Raw genomic sequence first — 21,886 nt, 5'->3', positions numbered from 1 at the left:
GCTCAGAGCCTGGAGCCTGCTTTGGATTCTGTCTCCCTCTCTCTCTGACCCTCCTCCGTTCATGCTCTGTCTCTGTCTCAAAAATAAACAAACATTAAAAAAAATTAAAAAAAAAAAGCCATACAGTGAATTCATGACAGAAGTGTCACTTTGTACTTTTCCCAATGTTTTCACATATGTCATACATCACCTCATCACCTTAGTTTTCCTTTTTTTTTTTTTTTTTTTTGTGCAATGGTAGGGTCCTTGGGCGGTGGCATGGACTCCAAAACCTTCTTGGGGACCAAAGAGAGACAATGGATGAGTGACCTCTGCCTACATCTCCAGGAGGGGCCCCCTGGAAGACAGCTGTAATTGGACACCTTCCCTGTGTTCAAAGACTATCCAAGACATATTGTGTTTCTCTGGGAACGCATGACCAAGGGTCCCCTGGTGGGGCACAAGGCAGGGTTGTTTCCCTGGGATTAAGGTAGTGGACTACCTAGTGGACTCAAAGTCACAAAACTCATCCAGGCCCTGCAATCATACTGCTGGGTGATCTTGAGCAGCAAGTAAGTTACCTGGTCCTTCTGGTCATCTCTCTTTCTCCGTCTGTAAAATGGGTAGGTAGGTTGGGCTAGGATCTCTGAGGTTCTGGCCCATTTAGTGCCAGCTAGTTTTGAATACTGAAGACTCCCTAAGCCTTTCAAACTCAGGAATGAATGAATGAAACTGCTGGGGTGGGTCAAGGTGCTGGAGGCGCCAAACTGCTGGGAGAACTAGGCTTTGCAGGTCATGACGGGAGGCCGAGGGGTCAGAGGTCGGGTTCCGGTCAAACCCAAGAAGAACCGGAAGTCCCAAATCCGGTCCTCTCCGGGCCCGGGCCTCCAGCCGCGTGACTGAACCTCCCGAGGCGGAGCTTCAGAGCCGGGAGCGGGCGGAGCTTGGGGCCTCCCAATGGCAGCGCGGGTGTCCTCCCACTGCAGCCAATCAGCGCAGGACGACGATAAAATTTAAACCCCCTCCCACCTCCTCCGCCGGGACCTGTCCCTAAAGCGCTCGTGGAAAGTGCGGCCGCTTGCCCCGCCCCAGCCGGGGAGGCGGGAAGAAGGGCGGGCTTTTCCTCCTACATTCGCCTATCACGGCGGACAGCCTGGGGAGAGGCGGACGGCGGCGCCAATCAGGGCAGCAGCCGCGGCTCCGCGGAGCAGTTGGCTACAGTTGTTGCAACTTTTTTCGAAAGCTGCGTTTCCCGGGAGATCCCAGGCGGTGACAGAGCCGGGCTATGGCTAGAGGTATTTGCCCAGGTGGCCAGCGCCGGGACGGTTCGGGCTGGGGAGGGTCATGTTGTGAGTGGGGGACCAGAGCGTCGGGAGCGGCAGCGGGGAAGCGCCCTGCTGAGGGCTGCTCGGACTGAGCGCGGAGACGGGGCCGGGGGGGGGGGGTTTGCCGCGGAACCTTCCCCAGCCAACCCCCCCAAGCCACCAGAAGTCCCTCCCACTTCCGTGCCTAGGTTTCCCCTTTCTAAAGTATGGGCACCCGCTGGCCTTCCTCTCCAGCGACAACAGACCCATATGTCAAAGCTCTTTGGAAACTAAAGCACAGGGCACCTCCAGGGAATGGTTGTTATTGATACGAAGAAGGGGGAGGGCGAAGTTTCGCCCGCCTAGGGTCTCTCTCTTGTTGGGAAAGGAGGGGACTTCCAGGCCAGGGCGCAGATGGGTAACCTCCATGGTGGGGAGCGCATCGGAGTGGACACCGCAGCAGGCGCCTTCCCTCCGCACGCCCTGAGTCAGCTCTGCGCCGCAGGGGCGAGGACTGGGCCCCGCCGGCCCACTTTGGGGTGAGATGAGTCTCACCGCACCACCCGGGGCGGCCCTTCATCCTGTGGCTGGTCAGGACTCTTGCCCTCGGGAGACGGTTTGGGTGGGATTGTCCATCGCGGGAGGCTACGTCCCAGCCTTAAGAGCTTTGCACACTTAGTTTGGTGTCAGGACGGGAAGTCCCACGTTATGCGTCAAAGTGATCTCTAGCCACTGGTCATTTCCAGCCGCTGTGTCTCCTTCAGTGCAAAAACTTGGAGCGTGAAGGTTGAGTAGAATTATTATTTTAGAAAAATAAGTTGCGGTTTGACATTTTTCTCAAAATTCCAAGGGACTACGTTAGTAGGAATTTGCCTTAATGCGTTACGCTCCCTATAGCAGTAATAATGAATAAAATAAAGATTCATTTGGTGAATATTTATTGGGCACCTTTGTTTTCAGGCCCTGAACCCAGTTGCATCTTTTATTATACCAGCATCTGCTTAGGGTCTTTTGGGACAAACCAGATTCTAATTCAGAGATGAGGCAGAGTGAACTTCCAAGTTAAAGAGCTTTGTAACCCAATCCGCAGAGAAAGCTAAGACGAATATTTTTTCCTCGGAAAAGTGTTAAGCATCTAAAAGTATATTTAATAGTATCTGACAAGTCTTAATAAAGCGATGCTTCCCTGGTTCATTTTTCCCATTAGAACAAAAATCATTTAAGCTAACTGCTTCAACAGTATTGCCTTTTTTAAAAACAAAATAACAACATGGCTTGCTTTAATTGATCTATAGGGAAAACAAAACTAAGCACTTTGCCATTGAAGTATTTAAGGACTTAATAGCGGCAAATAATAATTACCAGTGAGGGCCAGGCAACAATAACAAGTTGTTATTCCCATTTTTCAGAGGTGGAAGCCAAAGTCCACAGTCAGAGTCTAGACACTGGCCAGTCTGTGGCTTCCCTTGTTCCACTCTCCCTCAGCCAAAGTGAGCACAAGGGTTCCTAGCTCCTACCACAGCAGGCTTACAAATCACCTTTGTAATTTATTGGTTAGAGATTCTCAGTATCTCACTTGACCCCCAAATTAGTAGTTACTTCTTTCTTTTTTTTTAAATTTATTTGTTAAAAAAATTTTTTTTTTAATCTTTATTTTTGAGAGAGAGAGACAGAGTGTGAGCAGGGGAGGAGCAGAGAGAGGGAGACACAGAATCCAAAACAGGCTCCAGGCCCTGAGCTGCCAGCACAGAGCCTGACCCAGGGCTCGAACCCACAAACCATGAGATCATGACCTGAGCCGAAGTCGGATGCTCAACCGACTGAACCACCCAGGCACCCCTTTTTCTTCTTTTTTTAAATGTTTATTTATTTATTTATTTATTTATTTATTTATTTATTTATTTATTTATTTATTTATTTTAGCATTTTTTTTTCAATGTTTATTTATTTTTGGGACAGAGAGAGACAGAGCATGAACGGGGGAGGGGCAGAGAGAGCGAGACACAGAATCAGAAACAGGCTCCAGGCTCCGAGCCATCAGCCCAGAGCCCGACGCGGGGCTCGAACCCACGGACCGCGAGATCGTGACCTGGCTGAAGTCAGACGCCCAACCGACCGCGCCACCCAGGCGCCCCAAATGTTTATTTATTTTTGAGAGAGCGTGAGCGAGCATGAGTGGGGGAGGGGCAGAGAGAGAGGGAGACACAGAATCCAAAGCAGGCTCCAGGCTCCCAGCTGTCAGCCCAGAGCCTGATGCGGGGCTCAAACTCATGACCTGAGCCGGAGTCTGACACTTAACCGACTAAGCCACCCAAGCACCCCGTTAGTTACTTATTTCTTAGCCTTTATTTCTCTTGTAGATTACTAAATTGGGCATTTGGTAGTGTAAATATCAAATCATTTATAGTAATTCAAATGAAGGGTCAGTCTTTTTCTTCTAGAAAAGCGGTCTTTGTTGCAAACAAAGAGAATCTTGCTGGGTCACATGAGTGAAATGTTCAGATACCAGGCAATTCCTCTCTGGTTTTGAAGTTTTACAATCATGTAGATATTTTCAACCTTAAATATATTAGTTTGAGAAGGATCTGTCCATCTGCTTTTCTCCATTTCTGCTGCCACAGCCAGATGGCCTCCTATTTGGTCTCCCTCTTTCCATTTTTACCATTTCCAATGTATTATCCCCCTAGCAGCTAGAGTGATCCCCAAGAACACAGATTTTTATCATGTGACCTTCACTCCTCTTCCCTCCCCCCACTGCTCTTAGGATCAAATCCACAATCCTCACAGTGGCCTGTGAGGGGGTCCTGCCTACCCCTCTGGCCTCAACTTGCCCTGTCTGTCTCTACCTTTACTGTTGTGTCCTTAGCAAGGGCCTGGAACAAAGTAGGTATTCAATAAATATTTGTGGAGTGAATGAATTGCTGTTTTGCGTTTGACTTCAAGGGAAGTGATATACATTCTTTTTCTTTTTTATGTTGAATTTATTTATTTTGAGAGAGAGAGAGAGCACGTGAGCAGGGGAGGGGCAGAAAGAGAGGGAGAGAGAGAATCCTAAGCAGGCTCTGCACTATCAGCACAGAGCCCTGAGATCATGACCTGAGCTGAAATCAAGAGTCAAACACTTAACTGACTGAACCACCCAGGCACTCCAGCAATATGCATTCTTTATGATAAAGTACCCTCATATAGCAGCACTGGGGTCAGATCTCAGCTCTGTTATCACTTCAGTCGTGTAATCCTCGGTCAAGTGATTTATCTTCCCTGAGCTTCAATTTCTACATCTCTGAAATAGGAATAGTACTTTCTCATAAAGGGTTGGGAAGGTTAAGTTAACGCATGATTACAGGGCCTAACACATAGTAAACATTGAATAAATGTTAGCTATTGGTATCATTTTTGTTGAATTCTATTTCTGTGCGACCCTGGGCAACATTAAGAGTTTTTATTTCTGCTGATGGGTATATTTGTTATATGCACCTGGACACCTCATGTACAGAGAAAGGAAAACCTGTTTTGAAGCTTTTCCTGAATGAGTTGTATTATATCTTCTAGTACTGGAGCTGCAGAGTTGAGGAATGGGTGCTAGACTTGGACCTTAACGTATGCGCCCCTGCATTTGAGGGCTGCAATCGAGAAGGCTGCGGCCATGAGCATGTGTGTGTATTTGAGGGTGGGGGGGTCGGGTGATGTTGAAACCGTACGTGGACGAGATAATCTGAGAGGCTGCTTCCTGTTCGCAAACCACGACTCCCATGATAGTTTGACGACAAACTGCAAACCTCTGCCCTGGAGATGTAGCACACGGTTTCAAATGGCTTGGCCTGGGTGTCAGAGTGTTATTTTAGAATCCTCTTTCACTGTCTGCATAGTGTCTTGGGTATTCACATGGTCAGAGGACCCTACCCGACTGGAGTTAGGGTTGGGGTGGGGACTGAGAGCCGGTGGGGAGGAGGGTGCTCCCCAGCCCTGCCCAGGATGCTACAGCATGAGCTGATTTGGGAGACATTTGTCCTGAGTCTGTTCCTGCCATTTAATCCTACTTAGTCTTATCCCTTCTAAGGGGAGGCAGCTACTTAAAGTGACAGCCATTTGTTTATCTGTAGATGTTGAAAGGTGCCCTGGGTGTGTTAAGAAATTTAAAATTATTGGTTTTTATTGATGAGGACACTGAAGTCTAGTCCAGGGAAGTGGCTTGCTGGTCATGGTCACAAAGCACCTCTGGGGCAGATGCAGGGGGGGAAACCCAATCCTTGCCTCCCAGGCCATGACCCAAGCAGTAGGAGCTGGATGTCCCGAGGTGTCTTGTTTGCATCTATGACTTTGCACAAATACAGTGACTCTTGGCTGTGGGCCCTCAAACCCTAATGGCCTCAGCACAGTGGTGCAGGGCAGTGAGCTATGCCAACACGGACACCTGAGTGCCTGGAACCCCTGCCTCCCTAGGATGTTTTCTCATGGGGTGGCCAGGAGAGTCGGGTGACCTGCTAAAGACTTCTGCAGCAGCATTTGGCTCTCCCATCTTGAATTTCCTCATCTGTGTCTGGGGGTTCAGCCTCAGGGGTCAGTTGGCCTGGAAATCCATTTCTAGTTCTGAGAATTTGGCCAAAGCTCCTCACTTCTCTGAGCCTCAGTTTCAACATCTGTGGAAAGGAGATAAGGGTGTGTCCCTTCGCAGGCCTGTTGTGAGGTTTGGATGAGATCGTGTATGCACGGGAAGCACCCCACCAACTTACCATAATAACCACTGATTCTATCTCCCCAGGGCCCGAACGGGTCAGGTGCAGACCACCTGGGTTTGACACTCGACCCCCCCCCCCCCCCCACAGCTTTCTAGTTCTGTGGCCCCATCCAAGCCCCTGCACCTCCCTTGAGCCTCAGTACGCTCATTTTTAAGGGGGTTGCCACAGGACCTGCCTCCCCCTCCTCCCCTCCCCGTCCCCTGGGGCGGGGGGACTTGCGTGGAGAATTAAATGTCCCTATAATGCTCAGGGAGCCCAGGCTCGGGCACACAGGAAGACTCTCGTCTGTCGCGCTCACCGCTGCTGACTGCGCCTGGCACCGACGGGCCTCCCAAAATATCCGCGGAGCCAGCGAGAGAAGGAGCCCGGCCGGCGAGAGCCCGGGCTGTCATTATCATGTTTCCCACCCCTTCCTCCCCGAGTGGCTGAGGACGCGCGAGAGGGGGCGCGCCCGAGTCGGGATTCGTCGCGGCCGCGCGGCCCGCCCTGCCTCCCTCCCTCCCGAGGAGCCTCTCAGCGCCGCCCCTGCCAGCCCCCCTCCCCGGGCCGGGAGCCGGACGGTGGGCGGCGGCGGCGGGCGAGCGGGCGGGACGCGGAGGACGCGCCGCCAGCGCCTCCCTCCCTGCGTCCTCGGTCCCGGGCCGGCCCGGGCTGCCGCGGCGCGCGGGTGCCGGGCCCTGCCTCGCAGGCCATGGGGGAAGGGGGCGCCGTGGGGCGCCGCCGGCCCTTCCCCGGGGCGCCGCGGCGGCGCTGGTGGCGGCGGCAGCAACAGCAGCAGCGGCAGCGGCAGCGGTGGTGGCCGGGCCGCGGCGGCGGCGGCGGCGGCGGAGAGGGCGAGGGCGCGGGGCGCGCCGCCATGGGCCTGGCCGGGCTGCAGGTGGGTGTGGCGGGCCCGGCCGCGCGGGGGGCGGGCGGCGCGCGGGGCCCGGCCGGGCCGGGCGGCGGGAGGGCGACGCGGGCCCCGGCCCGGCCCGGCCGGCCGGCCCCTGCCTCCCGGCGGCGCGGGCGGCCCACCACCGCCAGGCCCTCGGAACATGGCTGCGGCGGGAGGCGCCGCCGCGGCGCCCGGCCCGGGCGGCCCCGCTCCCCGCCCCGCCGCGCCCTGAGCGCCCCCTCCCCCGCTTCCCCCGGGTCCCCCTCTCCAGGCAGGAAGATGTCCAAGCCCCGCGCGGTGGAGGCGGCGGCGGCGGCGGCGGCGGTGGCAGCGACGGCCCCGGGCCCGGAGATGGTGGAGCGGAGGGGCCCGGGGAGGCCCCGCACCAACGGGGTAAGCAGGCACCCTCCCCGCACTCACTCAGCGTGCCCCGAGGGGCCGCGCGGCCGGCCGCCCCCGCCGGCCCAGCGCGGCGAGCACGTGCGCGCGCCCCTGGACCCCCCCCCTCCCCTCCCGCCCGCGGCCCTGGGCCCGGGGGCGGGGGTGCGGGGGTGCGGGCGGGGCGCCCGGCTCGGGTAGCTTCCTTTTCTGCTGCCTGCCTGGGAGTGGCGTCCACCCTGGCTCCGCCATGACCCTGGCAATATTTGACCTCGGAAAAGTTTGTGCCTTTATGGCATTTCCGCACCCCGAGACCCAGCTAGCCCCGCGGTGGCTGCCTTCCCAGGGTGTGCGGGGCCTGCCCGGGGGCCCTCAGAGAGCTCACGGGTCTCGCTGACTTGGTGTTGAAAGGTTCACCCAGCAGAAAGGCCCTAGCAGTGTTTCTGGGGAAGTCCTCCTCCATTCCGTGCTTACTCAGAGGGGGAGGCCCCACGCCCAGAGACGCCGGCAGTGACCTGTACCGCCCCACCCGTCTGCCCACCCTCCTACTATTGATGCCAAGATGCCGTCTGCAATAGAGTGACCGCCCTAAATGAGCTGGCTATAGGCTCTGCTTTTATTAAGCTCTCCACCCTCCACCCCACCCTTCAATTACCACTGCAGTCCGGTCCGCAGTCCTGGGAGGCTGCTGGGCTGCGTTGATTCGAAAGGGGCCAGGCTTGGGGACACAGACGGCTCAGGCAGTAATAAGTCCTATCGGCTGACTTCGGGACCAAGAAGTAGTTAATCAGATTCCCTGAGGCCTGTTTCCGTGCTAGAGTTCCTGCAGCTCCTGCACAGAGGCCAGCCCTTCAAATTCCGCATTTGTTTAGTCTGGGTCATTCTGACCTCTCTGCTACTGGTAGGTTGTCTGCTTATGTACACCTTGGTGCACAGCTGGCTTCCTGCTGGCCAGATGTGCCCTGAGTGACCAGAATTAGAGACCACACGAGTTCAGGAAATGTCTAACTCGGACCTGGGAGATCCTAAACCTTCCACTGATCTCCTGGGGCTGGCAACCCTGGGTTGGCTCGGCTTTTGAGAGATGGTGTCTGTTTCTGGTTTTCGTATCCTGATTGCCCTTCTCCGCCATTTGCCACGGGATCTTCTTCAAGCCTCTTTCAGAGCATGCATTTGTCGTTTTAGGAGAATGTATTTACCGGGCAATCAAAGATCTATTCCTACATGAGCCCCAACAAATGCTCTGGAATGCGTTCCCCCCTTCAGGAAGAGAACTCAGTTGCACATCACGAAGTCAAATGCCAGGGGAAGCCATTAGCCGGACTCTACAGGAAACGAGAAGGTAAGGTTCTGAAGTGGCCCCGTTCTGACCGCAGCTGGTTGGGTTGCAGAAAGCCCCTCTCTGCCATTAATTGTGCATATATATTAAATGATTATCCAGCCTTTTCAAACCCAAGTTCAGAAGGTTGGATCCATGTTCTGTCTTGCTGCTAAGAAACAGACACAGGGGGGAAGAGTGCCCTGTCCCAGGGTGTGTTCCCTGTTGGTCTAACCGGTTTTCCCTGCTTTCACGAGAGTTAGCACGTCCTTCAAGCTCGGTTGTGTCGCCAAGTTGCAAGAATAATACACCTGGCCTGTATTTAAAGAGGCTCACAAGTGCCCAAAGTATAGAAATTCTGAGTCTGGGTTGTACAGGCCAGGTGCTTGTAGTCCTGATTGTGTTGTGTGAACGCAGGGAACCGACTTCCTTCCCTCTTTTGAGCTGGCCTTGACCTCATTTCTGAGTTTCTTTCTACTCAAGTGTTCGGTGCTGCTCTCTGAAGCAGCACACTCTGTGATGAGATTTGGAGTTAAAATACTGAACAAGAAAATATAAAGTTCCGGAAAATTCTGTTTGGCCCAGCAAAACAAGCTGAAACCTCATAGAAATCTTGCTCTATTCCAAATATTTCCTTTCAAAGCTGCAGTGGGGAATATGAGCTTTCCCAAATTCACCAAGCTCCTTTCTAATTAAAACTTGTCTTAAAGATGTAGCACTCTGGCTACCAGCAGCTTCATACAAGGCAGCCTTGTAATTCATTTATGAAAAGTGCCATAAGTGATGCTTAGGCCAACGTCTGGGACCAGATCTGAGAACCGAGGGTCGGGACACACAGAACTAGGGGCAGGAGCCAGCCCTCTGCTTGATTCTCCTCCGCGGTGCAGTGGCTGATACTGTTGCAGTCAGTCTTCAAATGGCTTGGGTTCGAATCCTAGCTCTTCTACTTACGAGAGGCTTGAGCAGCTTACTCCTATTTTCTGAGTCTCAGTTCTTCCGTCTTTGAAGTGGGAGAGAGGATTCCTACCTCGTAAGGCTATCCTGAAGGTTGGTTAAAGCGTGGATGCAAAGGGCTTTGCACAGTGCCCCACACCGGCGGGCGGCCCATTCCCCTGCTCCTCCCTGGATCGCCAGCACTTAGGATAGCACCTACCATGCAGGCACTGGGGAAAGGGCCCTCTCTGAATGACGGGCAGCCAGTCTCCCATCCCTTCTGGAATGGGGTGGGATGTAAATTATCCTAAATGGTGACACGGTGCACAAGCTAGCTTATTTGGGTGTAGTGTTACTAAATGGCAACGATTAGAATTTGGGGCCAGATACACTCTGGAGGAGAGCCCAGGGGCCACGCTTTTTGTCCTTGACTCTCAGCCTTTTTTCTGCCTTGATGCAGACTGATGTGATAGTTGACATTCACGGGCATCACATACTCCTTGGGTTTCTGCATGGTGTCCCAGACTTAACTCCCTCTGGTTCCACTTGACACGTGTAAGGGAGTGAGAATGGTCTGGATGGATTTTGACGTATTTATTTTTCTCTTTAGCTGATTGAGATATAAGTCACGTAGCCTAGTGCTCACCATTTTAAAGTGTACAGTGGTTTTAGTCTATTCACAGATAGGTGCAACCATCACCAACTGTCTAATACCAGCACGTTTCCTCGCCCCAAAGAAGAAACCTTGTACCCATTAGCTGCCATTCCCCATTCCCCCACTCCCCCCGGCCCCTGGCCACCACTAATTTACTTTCTGTCTCTGTGGATTTGCCTGTATTAGACATATCATGTGAACGGAACCATACATTATATGTGCCCTCTTGTGCCTGGCTTCTCTCACTTAGCACCGTGTTGTCAAGGGCCATCCATGTTGCAGCAGGTGTCCGGGCCTCCTTCCTTGCTGTGACTGAACAATACTCCATCGTGTGCAGAGACCACGTTTTATTTACCCCTTCATCAGTTGACGGGCATTTGGGTTGTTTCCACTCTTTGGCTATTGTGAATAATGCTGCCACAAACTTTCCCATACAGGTCTTTGTGTGGACATATGTTTTTAATTCTCCTAATAGCCGCCTAGGCGTGGAATTGCTGGGTCATATGGTAACTCCATGTTGAACTTTTTGAACCGCTGCCAGCTATACTCTTTGCGAAAGTGACTGCGCCATTTTATGTTCCTACCAGCTGTGTGTTATTTGCTTATTCTTTAAAGTAAATCATTTATTTATTTACTTATTTAATTTCTTAACGTTTATTTTTGAGAGAAAGAGACAGAGCATGAGGGGGAGAGGGACAGAGGGAGAGAGGGAGACACAGAACTGAAAGCAGGCGCCAGGCTCCGGGCTGTCAGCATAGAGCCCAATGCGGGGCTCGAACTCACAAACCGTGAGATCATGAGCGGAGCTGAAGTCGGACGCTCAACCGACTGAGCCAGGCGCCCCTAGTAAATCATCTTTTTAAAAAAGTGAATCGTTCACCCACGCTGGTATTTCGCAGCTCTTTTTCGTAACAAATCATTTTTGACGTCCTTTACTGTGACACACTGACCAGTATTGGTCACCATACTGGGAACCACTGTGAACACAGGGCCTGGACCGCTTTAGAAGAGGAAACTTCTTTTCTTAAGTTTATTTATTTAGTTTGAGAGAGGGGGAGAAAGAGAGAGAAAAAACGTGAGTGGGGGAGGGGCAAAGAGAGAGGAAGAGAGAAAAAATACCAAACAGTCCCTGCACAGTCAGCACAGAGCCTGCTGAAGGGCTTGGACTCAGGAACTTCAAGATCACGACCTGAGCCAAAATCAAGAGACGCTTAACCCACCAAGCCAGCCACCCAGGCACCTCAAACTTCCTTTTTCTTCTTCTTCTTTTTTTTTTTTTTTTTTTTTAAAGAGTCTGAAATGAAGTGTGCCAGGCTTGGGGAAGAGGTCTTTGCTAGCGAAGAAGTTCTGCTTTATTACCTTATTCCTGTCCGTCATCGCTGGCCCACTCTTGAGGAGTTTAGCTTTTTCTCCGGGGTGTGCATCCCAGTTCCTGAAAGCCACGGATTGAGCACTTACGCTGCTCTTGCTGTCTGCGGTGCTTCTGCAAGGGCTCTCCCCCGCCACGATGCAGAAGACCAGAAGTGTTCATGAACTAGATGGGAGGAGGGATCCTTCCACAGCGTGTATCAGATTATCACGAAGTACACTGTCAATATCTTATGATTTTGTCAGCTATACCTTAATAAAACTGAAAAAAGAAAAAAAAAAAAAAAAAGACACAGACTGGAAGCTCTGCCCAGTGCCTGGGTCAAAAAGTAAAGCCAGTGCTTCCCCCATGGAAGCCATGAGTAGACACCGAGCTTAACAGGCGGGAGGGCAATGCTGCCCGACACACCCAGGATCCTGTCTCCTGTAAAAGTGTGTCTTAGGGGCACATGGGTGGCTCAGTCGGTTGAGCATCCGACTTCGGCTCAGGTCGTGGTCTCACAGCTTGTGGGTTCGAGCCCCGCATCAGGCTCTGCGCTGACAGCTGGGAGCCTGGAGCCTGCTTCAGATTCTCTCTCTTTCAAAATAAATAAACATTGGGGTGCCTGGGTGGCTCGGTCGGTTAAGCATCTGACTTCGGCTCAGGTCATGATCTCACGGTCCGTGAGTTCGAGCCCGCGTCGGGCTCTGTGGTGACCGCTCAGAGCCTGGAGCCTGTTTCGGATTCTGTGTCTCCCTCTCTCTCTGCTCCTCCCCTGTTCATGCTCTGTCTCTCTCTGTCTCAAAAATAAATAAACGTTAAAATTAAAAAAATAAATAAATAAACATTTAAAAACCCTTAAAAACGTAAAAAATAAATAAGTAAATAAGTAAGTAAACAAAAGCCTGTCTTAGAATGCAGCTGATGGTCTAGAAATGGAGAGACAGAGAGTCCAGACTAAATTTCTCTCTTCCTCCTCCCTCTGCCCTCAGAGAAAAGGAACAGTGGGAGCGCAATCCGAAGCACCATGAAGTCCGAGGAACAGAAGATCAAAGACGCCGGGAGGGGTCCCCTGGCACCTTTTCCAAACCAAAAATCTGAAGCAGCAGAACCTCCAAAAACTCCGACCTCGTCTTGTGACCCTCCCGTCGCAGCCGTCGCCAAGCAGGCCCTGAAAAAGCCCGTCAAGGGCAAACAGGCCCCTCGGAAGAAGTGAGTGCCCTCTGGAGCCCTTCCCCTAACTGACGCAGGGCAGTCTGGTTGTTGTGACCCCAGCAGACCCTGCTCAGGTGCTAGCTGGGGGGTAGGGAAGCGGGTAGCGGTGCCCCTGCTCGGCCTGGCTCTCATCGAGGCTCAGCGTCCCTGAGAGTAGGCAGCCTATCTTTGACCCCCGGAGCCCCCCCTTGGGCGCGTGAGCCTACGTGGGCCCCCGTGGACAAAGGTGTTTACGTGACATCATTTCTGAGGAGCCACCTCCCAAGGGGCCGGGGGCCTCCCGGGTGTGAGTGTGGTTTCGGTGCTAACACTTGGTTTTCTCCTCTTCCCTTCCCACCCAAGAGCTCAAGGAAAAACACAACAGAATCGCAAACTCACGGATTTCTACCCCGTGCGAAGGAGCTCCAGGAAGAGCAAAGCTGAGCTGCAGGTAGAGTCACGTGGCTTTAATTCTGGCTCTTGGAGGGGCAGGGCGGCTCCGTGGGCAGTGCTTGGCAGGCAGGGCTTGAGCTTTCTCTCCGTCATCCTGGGGTAGGTCTGCTTCTGTGGCCTTGGTACTCTCCTTGGTCTAGTTCTAACGTTTGGGGTCACTCCGAGGCTTGGTTAAGATGCTTCTGTGGGGGCGCCTGGGTGGCTCAGTCGGTTAAGCGTCCGACTTCAGCTCAGGTCACGATCTCACGGTCCGTGAGTTCGAGCCCCACGTCGGGCTCTGGGCTGATGATGGCCCAGAGCCTGGAGCCTGCTTCCGATTCTGTGTCTCCCTCTCTCTCTGACCCTCCCCCGTTCATGCTCTGCCTCTCTCTGTCTCAAAAATAAATAAACGTTAAAAAAAAAAAAAAAAATTAAAAAAAAAAAAGATGCTTCTGTGAAGGAGTCTTGTAACCTGTAGCACATGGTGTGGAAAGTCCTGCGTTCCCATGAAGGCGTCTTTTCCAGGACTTGTTGGCAGGACGGTCAGAGCCTGGGACCTCGGGGGGAGGCTGTGTGTGCTTTCAGAGGCTTGTCTGTCCGCCATCCACAAGTTCCCGTGTTGTGTCTCAAGGTGGTAAAGAGCAGTGGCTTGGAAGCCACTTACTGGTTGTGTGACCGAGGGCCAGTTACTTGACTGCTCTGAGCCTCAGTTTTCCTATCTGTAAAATGGGATAATAATGTGGCATCTTCTGGGAATGTCGGGATATTAAATGGATTAATGTACACTGCACACCTGGAACCATGCCTGGCACCCAGTTAAGCACTAGCTGACTCTTATTATCGTCACCATGGCTTCCCCATTGTTACTTCCTGAGGCCCCCTCTCTCCTCTTTCCCTCCCAGCTGTGGTCCTAGGAACACCTGAAAAAACAGGCAGGAAGGCCAGCCAGACTGTGCAAGCCTCCGCCCGCTGTGTTTACAGAGTGCTGAGCTGCTCAGCAGTCAATCAATATTTGATGCAGTGACGTGTGGTTATTGCCTTTCTGTTAAGGAAACCCAGGGCGTGGTCCGGGTGGCCCCAGCAGCCCGCGCCCTCCCGCTCCAGGCCGGGCCAGCCCCTCTCTCGCCCACACCCTCAAAGCAACCTCGAGGGGGGGGGGGGCGGTGCTCAGGATGGCGGCCCCCCGCCCACCCCGCCCGGAGGCCTTGTCGGCCTGAACCTAAGACGCCTTCAGCGTGTTTTACGTTCAGTCTGTAGACGCAGATACGTAGATGCGGTGATGTAGCATTCTCTTCCTCTGCTTATCTGAGTCGATGAGGCTTCGCTTAAAATAAAAGAGAAAAGGGGTCCATTTTCCCCTCAGAGAGAAGCTTGGGCTTTCCTTTCCGTAGAAAGGCGGCGTCTTGCAGCCAATGACAAGCTGTTATGAAGTGTCTGCCTGCAGTGGGAGGCTGTGCTAGGTCACTCTTCGAGACAGCACCGCAGAGGGCGGGGTGGCGCCGGGCCCCAGAACCCGGGGCACCTCCCAGCCCTGGTCGGGGCTGCTGGGGGCTGCAGAGCGGGCGCAGCTCAGTTTGCCTTTTTAATTTAAAAAAAAAAAAAAAGGAAAAGAAAAGAAGAAGGGCTTTCTGGCTGGAGGAGGGAAGGCTGCCACAGGACGTGGTGCAGGTCTGCTCCGTCTTGCGGCAGAGGGGCAGGAGGGAGCGGATCCTTCCTCCCCGCAGCTTGGTCTGCAGCATGGTGCGGCTCGCTCTGTCCCCGGACAGAGGGCCGGTCGCGAGGGGGCCCCACGCTGTGCTCTCACTGTTTGTGTTGGCTCTGCCGAGCGAACACCACGGCCAGTTGGTTGCTGGCCCGGCGGGAGGCCGTGGCTGGCCAGGGTGCTGTATTCTCCTGACCGCACAGGTAAAGCTTGAGGCTGGGGCAGCCGCGCCTCCCTCACCTGAGCGGTGAGGTAGGTCCTGACCCGTCTGTCCTTCGGGGCCGCGGAAACCAGGGCCCAGGCCCATGGGGCCCAAGAGAGGGATGGGGGTGAGGCAGGAGAGGAACTAAAATCAGAAGCTTTGCAGGCACTTGACTGAGTTGGAAGACCGAGCGGGCAGGGCCTGGTGTTGGGTCCCGGGCAGGAGGGTGGGCATGGGGCCTTGGAGAGATGCCCTGAACCCCTGTCGTTTGGCCGCGGGGATCCCTTTGCCGGTTGGCCTGCTTGCCGGTGCCCCGCACTGGGGCGAGGACTGCACCTGTGGGCCGTGCCCTGGCCTCTTCAGCCCGGCCCAGCCCCAGGCCTGATGTGCAGAGCTGCCTCGACCCAATTTAGGCCTTGCTTACCTCCCACTCAGTCTGCCTCTAGCCCCCCTCCCACGCCCATAGGCTGCTGCCTGAATTCTCTTTTGGAAGCCTGCAGCTGGTTGACGCATGCCCCTAAGCACCGAGGCCGCCGGATGAAACTCAGACTCTGTGCCTCTGCCTTCAGGACATTCAGCCCGGTCCCGGCCCGGTCCCGGCCCTCCCCAGCTCAGCACCTCCCGGCACAGTCAGTCACGGCAGGAAAGTCTGCAGGTGCCTGGCTCACTCCGCTCCCACTTCCAGAGCTTCCTGTACTTCTTGCTGGTCTCCACACACTTGTAATTAGTTATTTAGCAGGGTGGTTGTGTGTGCACTGCGTGTGTTAATGCTGCTGTTGCTTTGAGGGCTTACTATGTGCCAGGCACTGTCCTAGGCCAGGAGATTCCACGGTAAACCAGATCAGGCCCCTGTACTCAGGGAGGTTATACTCAAGTAATTACCCATTAAAAGACAAGCATAGAACAAGATAATTTCCGATAGTCCTTTGACATTAACTTAGTAAGACGGTAGTTTGAAGGCATGGTGAGGCTTAGGGCTACTTTAGCTACGGTAGTCGGGGAAATTTCCCTGAGGAGGTGCCTTTTGAGCAGAGCTTGGAAGGAAGGGAGGACACAAGCCAGGTGAATGGACTGGGGAAAGGGTATTCTAGGCGGGGGCAGTACCAAGTGCAAAGGCCCTGAGGCGGGAACGAGCCTGGTCCTGTAAGAGAGTCCGCCAGTGTGGCCAGAATGTGAGAGCAAGGGTGAAGACAGCAAACGAGGCTAGAGATGTGGGGCCGGGATCCTGCAGAGACTCACAGGCCATCAGAAAAGTAGATTTTATCTCGGTAGGAGTGGGGAGGTAAGGAAAAGCTTTTGCTTCTCTTTAAACAAACCCTTGGAATAATTTTAGATTTACAGGGGAGTTGCAAAGGTAGTACAGAGTATTCCCGTAGACCCTTTACCCAGTTTCCCTCATCATTAGCATCGTATACTATCCTGGTACATTTGTCACACTAAGGAGCCAACGTTGGCACGTCACTATTCAGTGAACTTCCGGGAAGGCTTTAAGCAGGGAAATGACATGATCTTACGTACATTTTTTTAAATGTTTCTTTTTGAGAGGGAGAGAGAGAGAACACGAGAGGAGGAGGGGCAGGGAGAGAGGGAGACAGAGAGTTCCAAGCAGGCTCCGCACCGACAGTGCAGACCCTGATGTGGGGCTCGAACCCACAGACCACGAGATCGTGACCTGAGCCGAAGTCGGATGCTCAACCGACTGAGCCACCCAGGCGCCCCTTTATGTACATTTTTAAAAGACCCCTGTGACTACTGTGTGGGGAACAGAGTGAAGTGGGTGGTCAGAATGGAAGCCAGGAGACCAGTGAGGTGGCCATGATGTGGCTGGAAGACGGCAGGAGAAGAGCAGGGATGTGGGCTGGGCCTGGGAGTGACAGCCTAGTCAGCCTGGACCTGCAGAGACCTGGGCTTTGCCCGTCACACCGCGGGCGCATGGTAGTTCTGTGTGGAGAGGGACTGGGGAAGTGCGCGTGGGCCGCAGACGGCGTCCTGAGGCCTCTGCAGGCAGGGTCCGTGCTCGGCTGTGGGTGGAGGGCTCTGCCGTGGGCGTGGCCACCGCGTGTGCCAGCCAGTGCAGGGCCTGGGCTCCTGCTGGGTCCCTCAGCGGCTCTCTGTGCCTCCCTGCAGTCCTGTGCATGTACGGAGCATGGGATCTGGGTCCGGGAGGGAGGTGGTGGCAGGAGGGGTGTCCCTGAGGGGCAGGTGAGACCAGGAATGTCCACTCCTGTCTAACTTCCCTATTCAGGGTGGTATTATATTACCTCTTTGGGGTGGGAGGCCCTCTTCTCATCCGTGGCAGTGGCTTCCAAAAGACCCACCTCCAAGAGTTGCTAAACCAAGGCACCCATAGGGGCCATCAGACAGGAAGAACATAGTGTGCACATGCCCCTTCGAGAGGCTGTGCTCTGATCTGCCCTGGCCGATGTCAGATGAGGTCAGAGTCTCGATTTGCAGATGTCGACAATTTAGATCTTTTTAAAAACAGCGCGTGTGCCAAATGGAACATAGCCCCTCAAGCCAGTTCTGCCCTTGGGCTACAACTGTATCCCTCCTGGTCCGTTTGAACCCCAGGTGCCAAACTGTCCACAACAGGTGGGCAGTGAGAAAAGGACAAGGGGTGTGGGGGCTTGGGCGTCCTTGGGGACCCGTGTCATGGAGGCCAACTGGGAGTAGCCCTGCGGGTGGCCCAGGCCGCCGGACTGCCCTGAACGGCCCAGGAGAGAAAGCTCAGGTGCTTTTTGTTTTTCTCCCTCTCCACACAGTCTGAAGAGAGGAAAAGAATAGATGAGTTGATTGAAAGCGGGAAGGAAGAAGGAATGAAGGTAAGGGGCAGTGGGGCCCAGCGCACGGAGGCGGAGCCTGGAGGGTACCTAGAGAAACTAACAAATTTTTCCTAAGCAGTTTTCCTGGGAAATGACAGAACCTGAGAAATTTGCTTTTCTTTTCACATATTGCAAACACACTGGGTGGATGAGAAGGGCAGGGCTGTACAGTGGCAGCCACGTGGGTCTGGGCTGGGACTCCAGAGTCCTAAAAAAAGCTCCCGTTTCACGTACCATCTAGAAGGATCCAAACTTAGGTCTGGGCCCCTCAAGCAGTCAGCCTGCAACCCCATTTATAATGAGTGAGCAGAAGCACAGGAGGGTAAATTACAGAAAAAGGAGAGACCTGGAACACGGGGTCTCTCCCCCTCCGCCCCCACCTCGCCCCGGAAGGGGCCACGGATGGGGCTGCCAGCCGGACTTTACCACTTCCCAGCCATGTGGCCTTGGACATGGCTCTGCCTCTCTGAGCCTCCGTTTTCTCATCTGCAAAATGGGGCAACATCCACCCAGCAGATCCCTCAGGAGGATGAGGCGTAACAGTGCTTTGCGAAGGGCACGAGGGAACTTTCTGGGGTGACGGATCGTGGCGATAGTTGCGCGGGTGTGTACATTCATACCGGTTGTGCTGGGCACGTAAAGAGAGTGAGATCTAGGGCACACCTCAGGAAAACCGATGGAGGAAGGGGTTGGGGGGGGGGCGGGCAACCCCAGGCGCCCAGGAAGCCGGCCACGCGTGGTGTTAGGAAGCAACGCTCTCTCCTCACCTCCCAACAGATTGACCTCATCGATGGCAAGGGCAGGGGCGTGATCGCCACCAAGCAGTTCTCCCGGGGCGAGTTCGTGGTAGAATACCACGGGGACCTCATCGAGATCACCGATGCCAAGAAGCGGGAGGCTTTGTACGCACAAGACCCCTCCACGGGCTGCTACATGTACTATTTCCAGTATCTCAGCAAAACCTACTGGTAAGTCCGCTAGCGCTTCGAGTGGCTTTTCCGCACCCTGGCGGAGACGACAGGCCCGAGGGCCAGAGAGCCACGACAGCCTGCTGATTCTTTCTGTTGCTCCTGCCTCTTGGTTAGCTCTTGCTGCCCTTTTCCAAAGCCGTGAAGCGGCTCTCCCCCCACTTGCCGCTTCAGCCTTTGGGCCTGGAGCTGCTGTGGCTGCCATCCGACCGGGCGAGAAGCAGAGGCGGACCAGTCCGTGCAGACCCGCTCCGAGGCTCCCCAGGCCGCTCCCGCTCCTGCTCCTGGCGTTCGGCCAGAGCGGCTCTAGAAACCAGCGACTGCTCCTGTCCCCATATGGCCAGTGCGCTCGATTCGGTGTTTTGCTGTGTTGGTGGTGGTGGTGGTGGTATTTGACATCAGGCTTTATTTTTCCGACCAGTTTTGGGTTCCCAGCAAAACCGAGCAGAAGGTACAGAGAGTTCCGATACTCCTGCCTCCTCACAGCTTCCCCCACTATCCGCAGTTGATCTTTATTCATTTATTTCTTATGCACTTGCCTCACGGGCCTCCACAAAGAGCCTCTTGCATTCCTGTCTCCTCCCACCCCCCACTCTCTCGCCCAGTGCCTCCCTCGGCTCTTAAAAGATGTTGTTTTGACTTGAATTGCTTTCCCCAAAAACGTGGCTATAAATCGACATCCCACCCGAGTTGAGAGCTGGCTGTGACTGGGATCAAAAGCCTCTTTATCAATTTAAACCCTCTGTTGCCCTCCCTCCCGCCAGCGTGGATGCAACTAGAGAGACAAATCGCCTGGGAAGACTGATCAATCACAGTAAATGTGGGAACTGCCAAACCAAACTGCACGACATTGACGGCGTGCCTCACCTCATCCTCATCGCCTCCCGCGACATCAAGGCCGGGGAGGAGCTCCTGTATGACTATGGGGACCGCAGCCGGGCTTCCATCGAAGCCTATCCCTGGCTGAAGCATTAACCACCCCGCCCTCCCCGCCCCCCTCCCTTCTTCCATGGACAAAGTGCCCTCAAAGGGAATTGATTTTTTTTTTTACTCACTTAAATCTTAGCAGATTACTTCAGATGTTTTTAAAAAGTATATTAAGATGCCTTTTCACTGTAGTATTTAAATATCTGTTACAGGTTTCCAAGGTGGACTTGAACAGATGGCCTTATATTACCAAAACTTTTATATTCTAGTTGTTTTTGTACCTTTTTTGCATACAAGTCAAACGTTTGTGCTTCCCGTGCATGCAGTCAAAGACGCAGCACAGGCTTTAGAGGAAAGAGTGGACATGAATTAGGAAGCTGGGCGACCCTCCTGCCTCCAGCCGCAGAGCCAGGACTCTCTTCCCCACGCCCCCGACGGCCGGCGGCCGAGCGCAGGCGAGTCCCGGAAGACGCTGCCTCCCGAGGCCCGGACGGGGTGTTCCCAAGCTCTTGTTTTCCTGACGTCTGGACAGGCGCACAAGGAAGTGTATGAATATTTTTTAAAAAGGTTTCGCAGTAAGCTAGTCTTCCCCTCTGCTTTCTCGAAAGCTTACTGACCCAGTGGCCCGTGAGCGCGGTTCACTCTTCCGCAGGCCGCCGCTTCTCTGGGCGCCTCCGCGCGTCAGGGCGGGCAGTCAGAGTCGACGTGGGCAGGGAAAAGCGTTGCTTGCCTAGCCCTGCCGGGGCAGGGTTTCCCAAAACTGGGTTGATTCTTTATAGAAATGTGAACACTGAGTTTATTTTAAAAAACAATAATAAAAATTTAAAAATTTAAAAAGACAAAAAAAAAAAAAAACCACAGAAAACAACTTACATGTATATAGGTCTTGAAGTGAGTGAAGTGGCTGCATTTTTTTTTCTTCTTTCTCTCTTTCTCCTTTTTTTTTTTTTTTTTTTTTGGTTTTTGTAGAAGAGATTTGAGATGGTACTCTATTCTAATCAAAAATAAAAGTTTTGTAGTGGGACCAGAAATTACTTACCCAATATTCCGCCGCGCCCCCCCCCCCCCCCCCCCCAACCCTGACCCAATTCCAATGGGTTGAAAGTTCCAGACCTGCTGTCAGGGTTTCTGTCTGTCAGACCACCTGGTATCCTTCCTGCAAAACTGAAGATGCAGCCATGAACCGAAGGGGGAGCCTGCTGGCCCTGAAATGCGTGGCCCCCACCCCAGCTGCTGATGTGCAGGGGAATGGGCAGGCCCGGCAGCCCAGGGATCAAGGCTAAGGGTAAAGTTTTCACCTTGACTGTGATGCAGGAGGAGTAGGTAGCTTCCTCCTCCCTCCCGAAGGGAGACCTATTCTGTTAACCTGCAGTCCAGGGGGCCGTGGCTCTGAAGCCATGACCTGGGGTTTCCCGGCCTCCCCTGGTCCCGGGTAAATGTGAATGGAGACAGGTATGAAAGCCTGTCATCAACCTTGATGCTCCCCTGGCCCCCACCCCGGCCTCACCACGGTGCTACCTACGAAAGTCTTCCCGCCCCTGCGCCCCCACCCCACCCCCTCACACTTGCCTGGTCAGTGGTCAGAGAATTGGAGGAGGATCCGACAGAGTGTGTAAATGTGAGATAAAATGTCTTGGTTGTACCTGTTTGTGGTTTAGCTTTGTATTTAAAAAAAAAAAAAAGGAAATAACTTGAAAATTATTTGTCATCATAAAAATGAAACAAAAATTAAAATATTTATTGCCAGGCGAGGCCACCTGTGTGTCTTTCTGTTTGGGTTTTTGTTTGTTTGTTTGTTTGTTTTTTACAAAGCAGAGACAGGAAAATGGTTACACAGCAGGGGTGCCTGGCCAGCCTTCGTCGGTAAAGCACACAACTCTCGATCTCAGGGTTGTGGGTTCAAGCCCCATGTTGGGTGCAGAGGTTACTTGAAAATATTCTTTTGAAAGAGGTTAGACAGCAGTATGTGTGTGTTTTGGTGAATGTCCTAGGGGATAGTTTATTTGTATAATGGGGGTCACAGGTGCTAGATAAGATTAAAAGCTAATGCATGTCGAGTCCTCCCTTAGGGACGGCACCTGGCACTTAGTAAGCATAGGTCTTTAGCTGTT

General features: G+C 53.6%; 1 protein-coding gene and 1 long non-coding RNA gene across 5 annotated transcripts; one reads left to right on the top strand and one right to left on the bottom strand.

Annotated features, from left to right (window-relative positions):
• The first annotated feature begins 1,138 nt into the window (after positions 1–1,138).
• Positions 1,139–21,526, top strand: KMT5A (lysine methyltransferase 5A). Of its 4 annotated transcripts, none has more exons than XM_045041594.1 (8): positions 1,139–1,274; positions 7,168–7,289; positions 8,460–8,616; positions 12,521–12,740; positions 13,086–13,173; positions 17,821–17,880; positions 18,658–18,848; positions 19,613–21,526. In XM_045041594.1, exons 1-8 carry the CDS (start codon positions 1,265–1,267, stop codon positions 19,821–19,823), a joined length of 1,059 nt encoding a protein of 352 aa, XP_044897529.1. In that variant the 5' UTR covers positions 1,139–1,264; the 3' UTR covers positions 19,824–21,526. The 4 variants fall into 4 exon arrangements, with proteins under 4 accessions (XP_044897529.1, XP_044897528.1, XP_044897530.1 ...); XM_045041595.1 differs by lacking the exon at positions 1,139–1,274 and adding an exon at positions 6,880–6,899; XM_045041593.1 differs by lacking the exons at positions 1,139–1,274; positions 7,168–7,289 and adding an exon at positions 6,714–6,899.
• LOC123381177 lies at positions 4,534–6,437 on the bottom strand. The gene is made up of 2 exons (XR_006587897.1): positions 6,321–6,437; positions 4,534–5,923 (listed from the first exon to the last, which is right to left on the bottom strand). It is a non-coding gene; the product is annotated as an uncharacterized LOC123381177 (long non-coding RNA).
• Positions 21,527–21,886: the final 360 nt, after the last annotated feature.

The sequence above is a fragment of the Felis catus genome, chromosome D3 (genome assembly GCF_018350175.1).
Source record: "Felis catus isolate Fca126 chromosome D3, F.catus_Fca126_mat1.0, whole genome shotgun sequence".
NCBI classification, from domain to species: Eukaryota; Metazoa; Chordata; class Mammalia; order Carnivora; family Felidae; genus Felis; species Felis catus.
The sequence above is the reverse complement of the archived record's forward strand: the minus strand, read 5'-3'. Positions and strand labels throughout refer to the sequence as shown.

Coding starts and splice junctions, on each gene's coding strand:
- KMT5A (XM_045041593.1), top strand. CDS start 6,714: ATGGGGGAAGGGGGCGCCGTGGGGCGCCGCCGGCCCTTCCCCGGGGCG. Junction 8,617..12,520: donor ACTCTACAGGAAACGAGAAG/GTAAGGTTCTGA, acceptor CTCTGCCCTCAG/AGAAAAGGAACAGTGGGAGC. Junction 13,174..17,820: donor AGAGCAAAGCTGAGCTGCAG/GTAGAGTCACGT, acceptor CTCTCCACACAG/TCTGAAGAGAGGAAAAGAAT.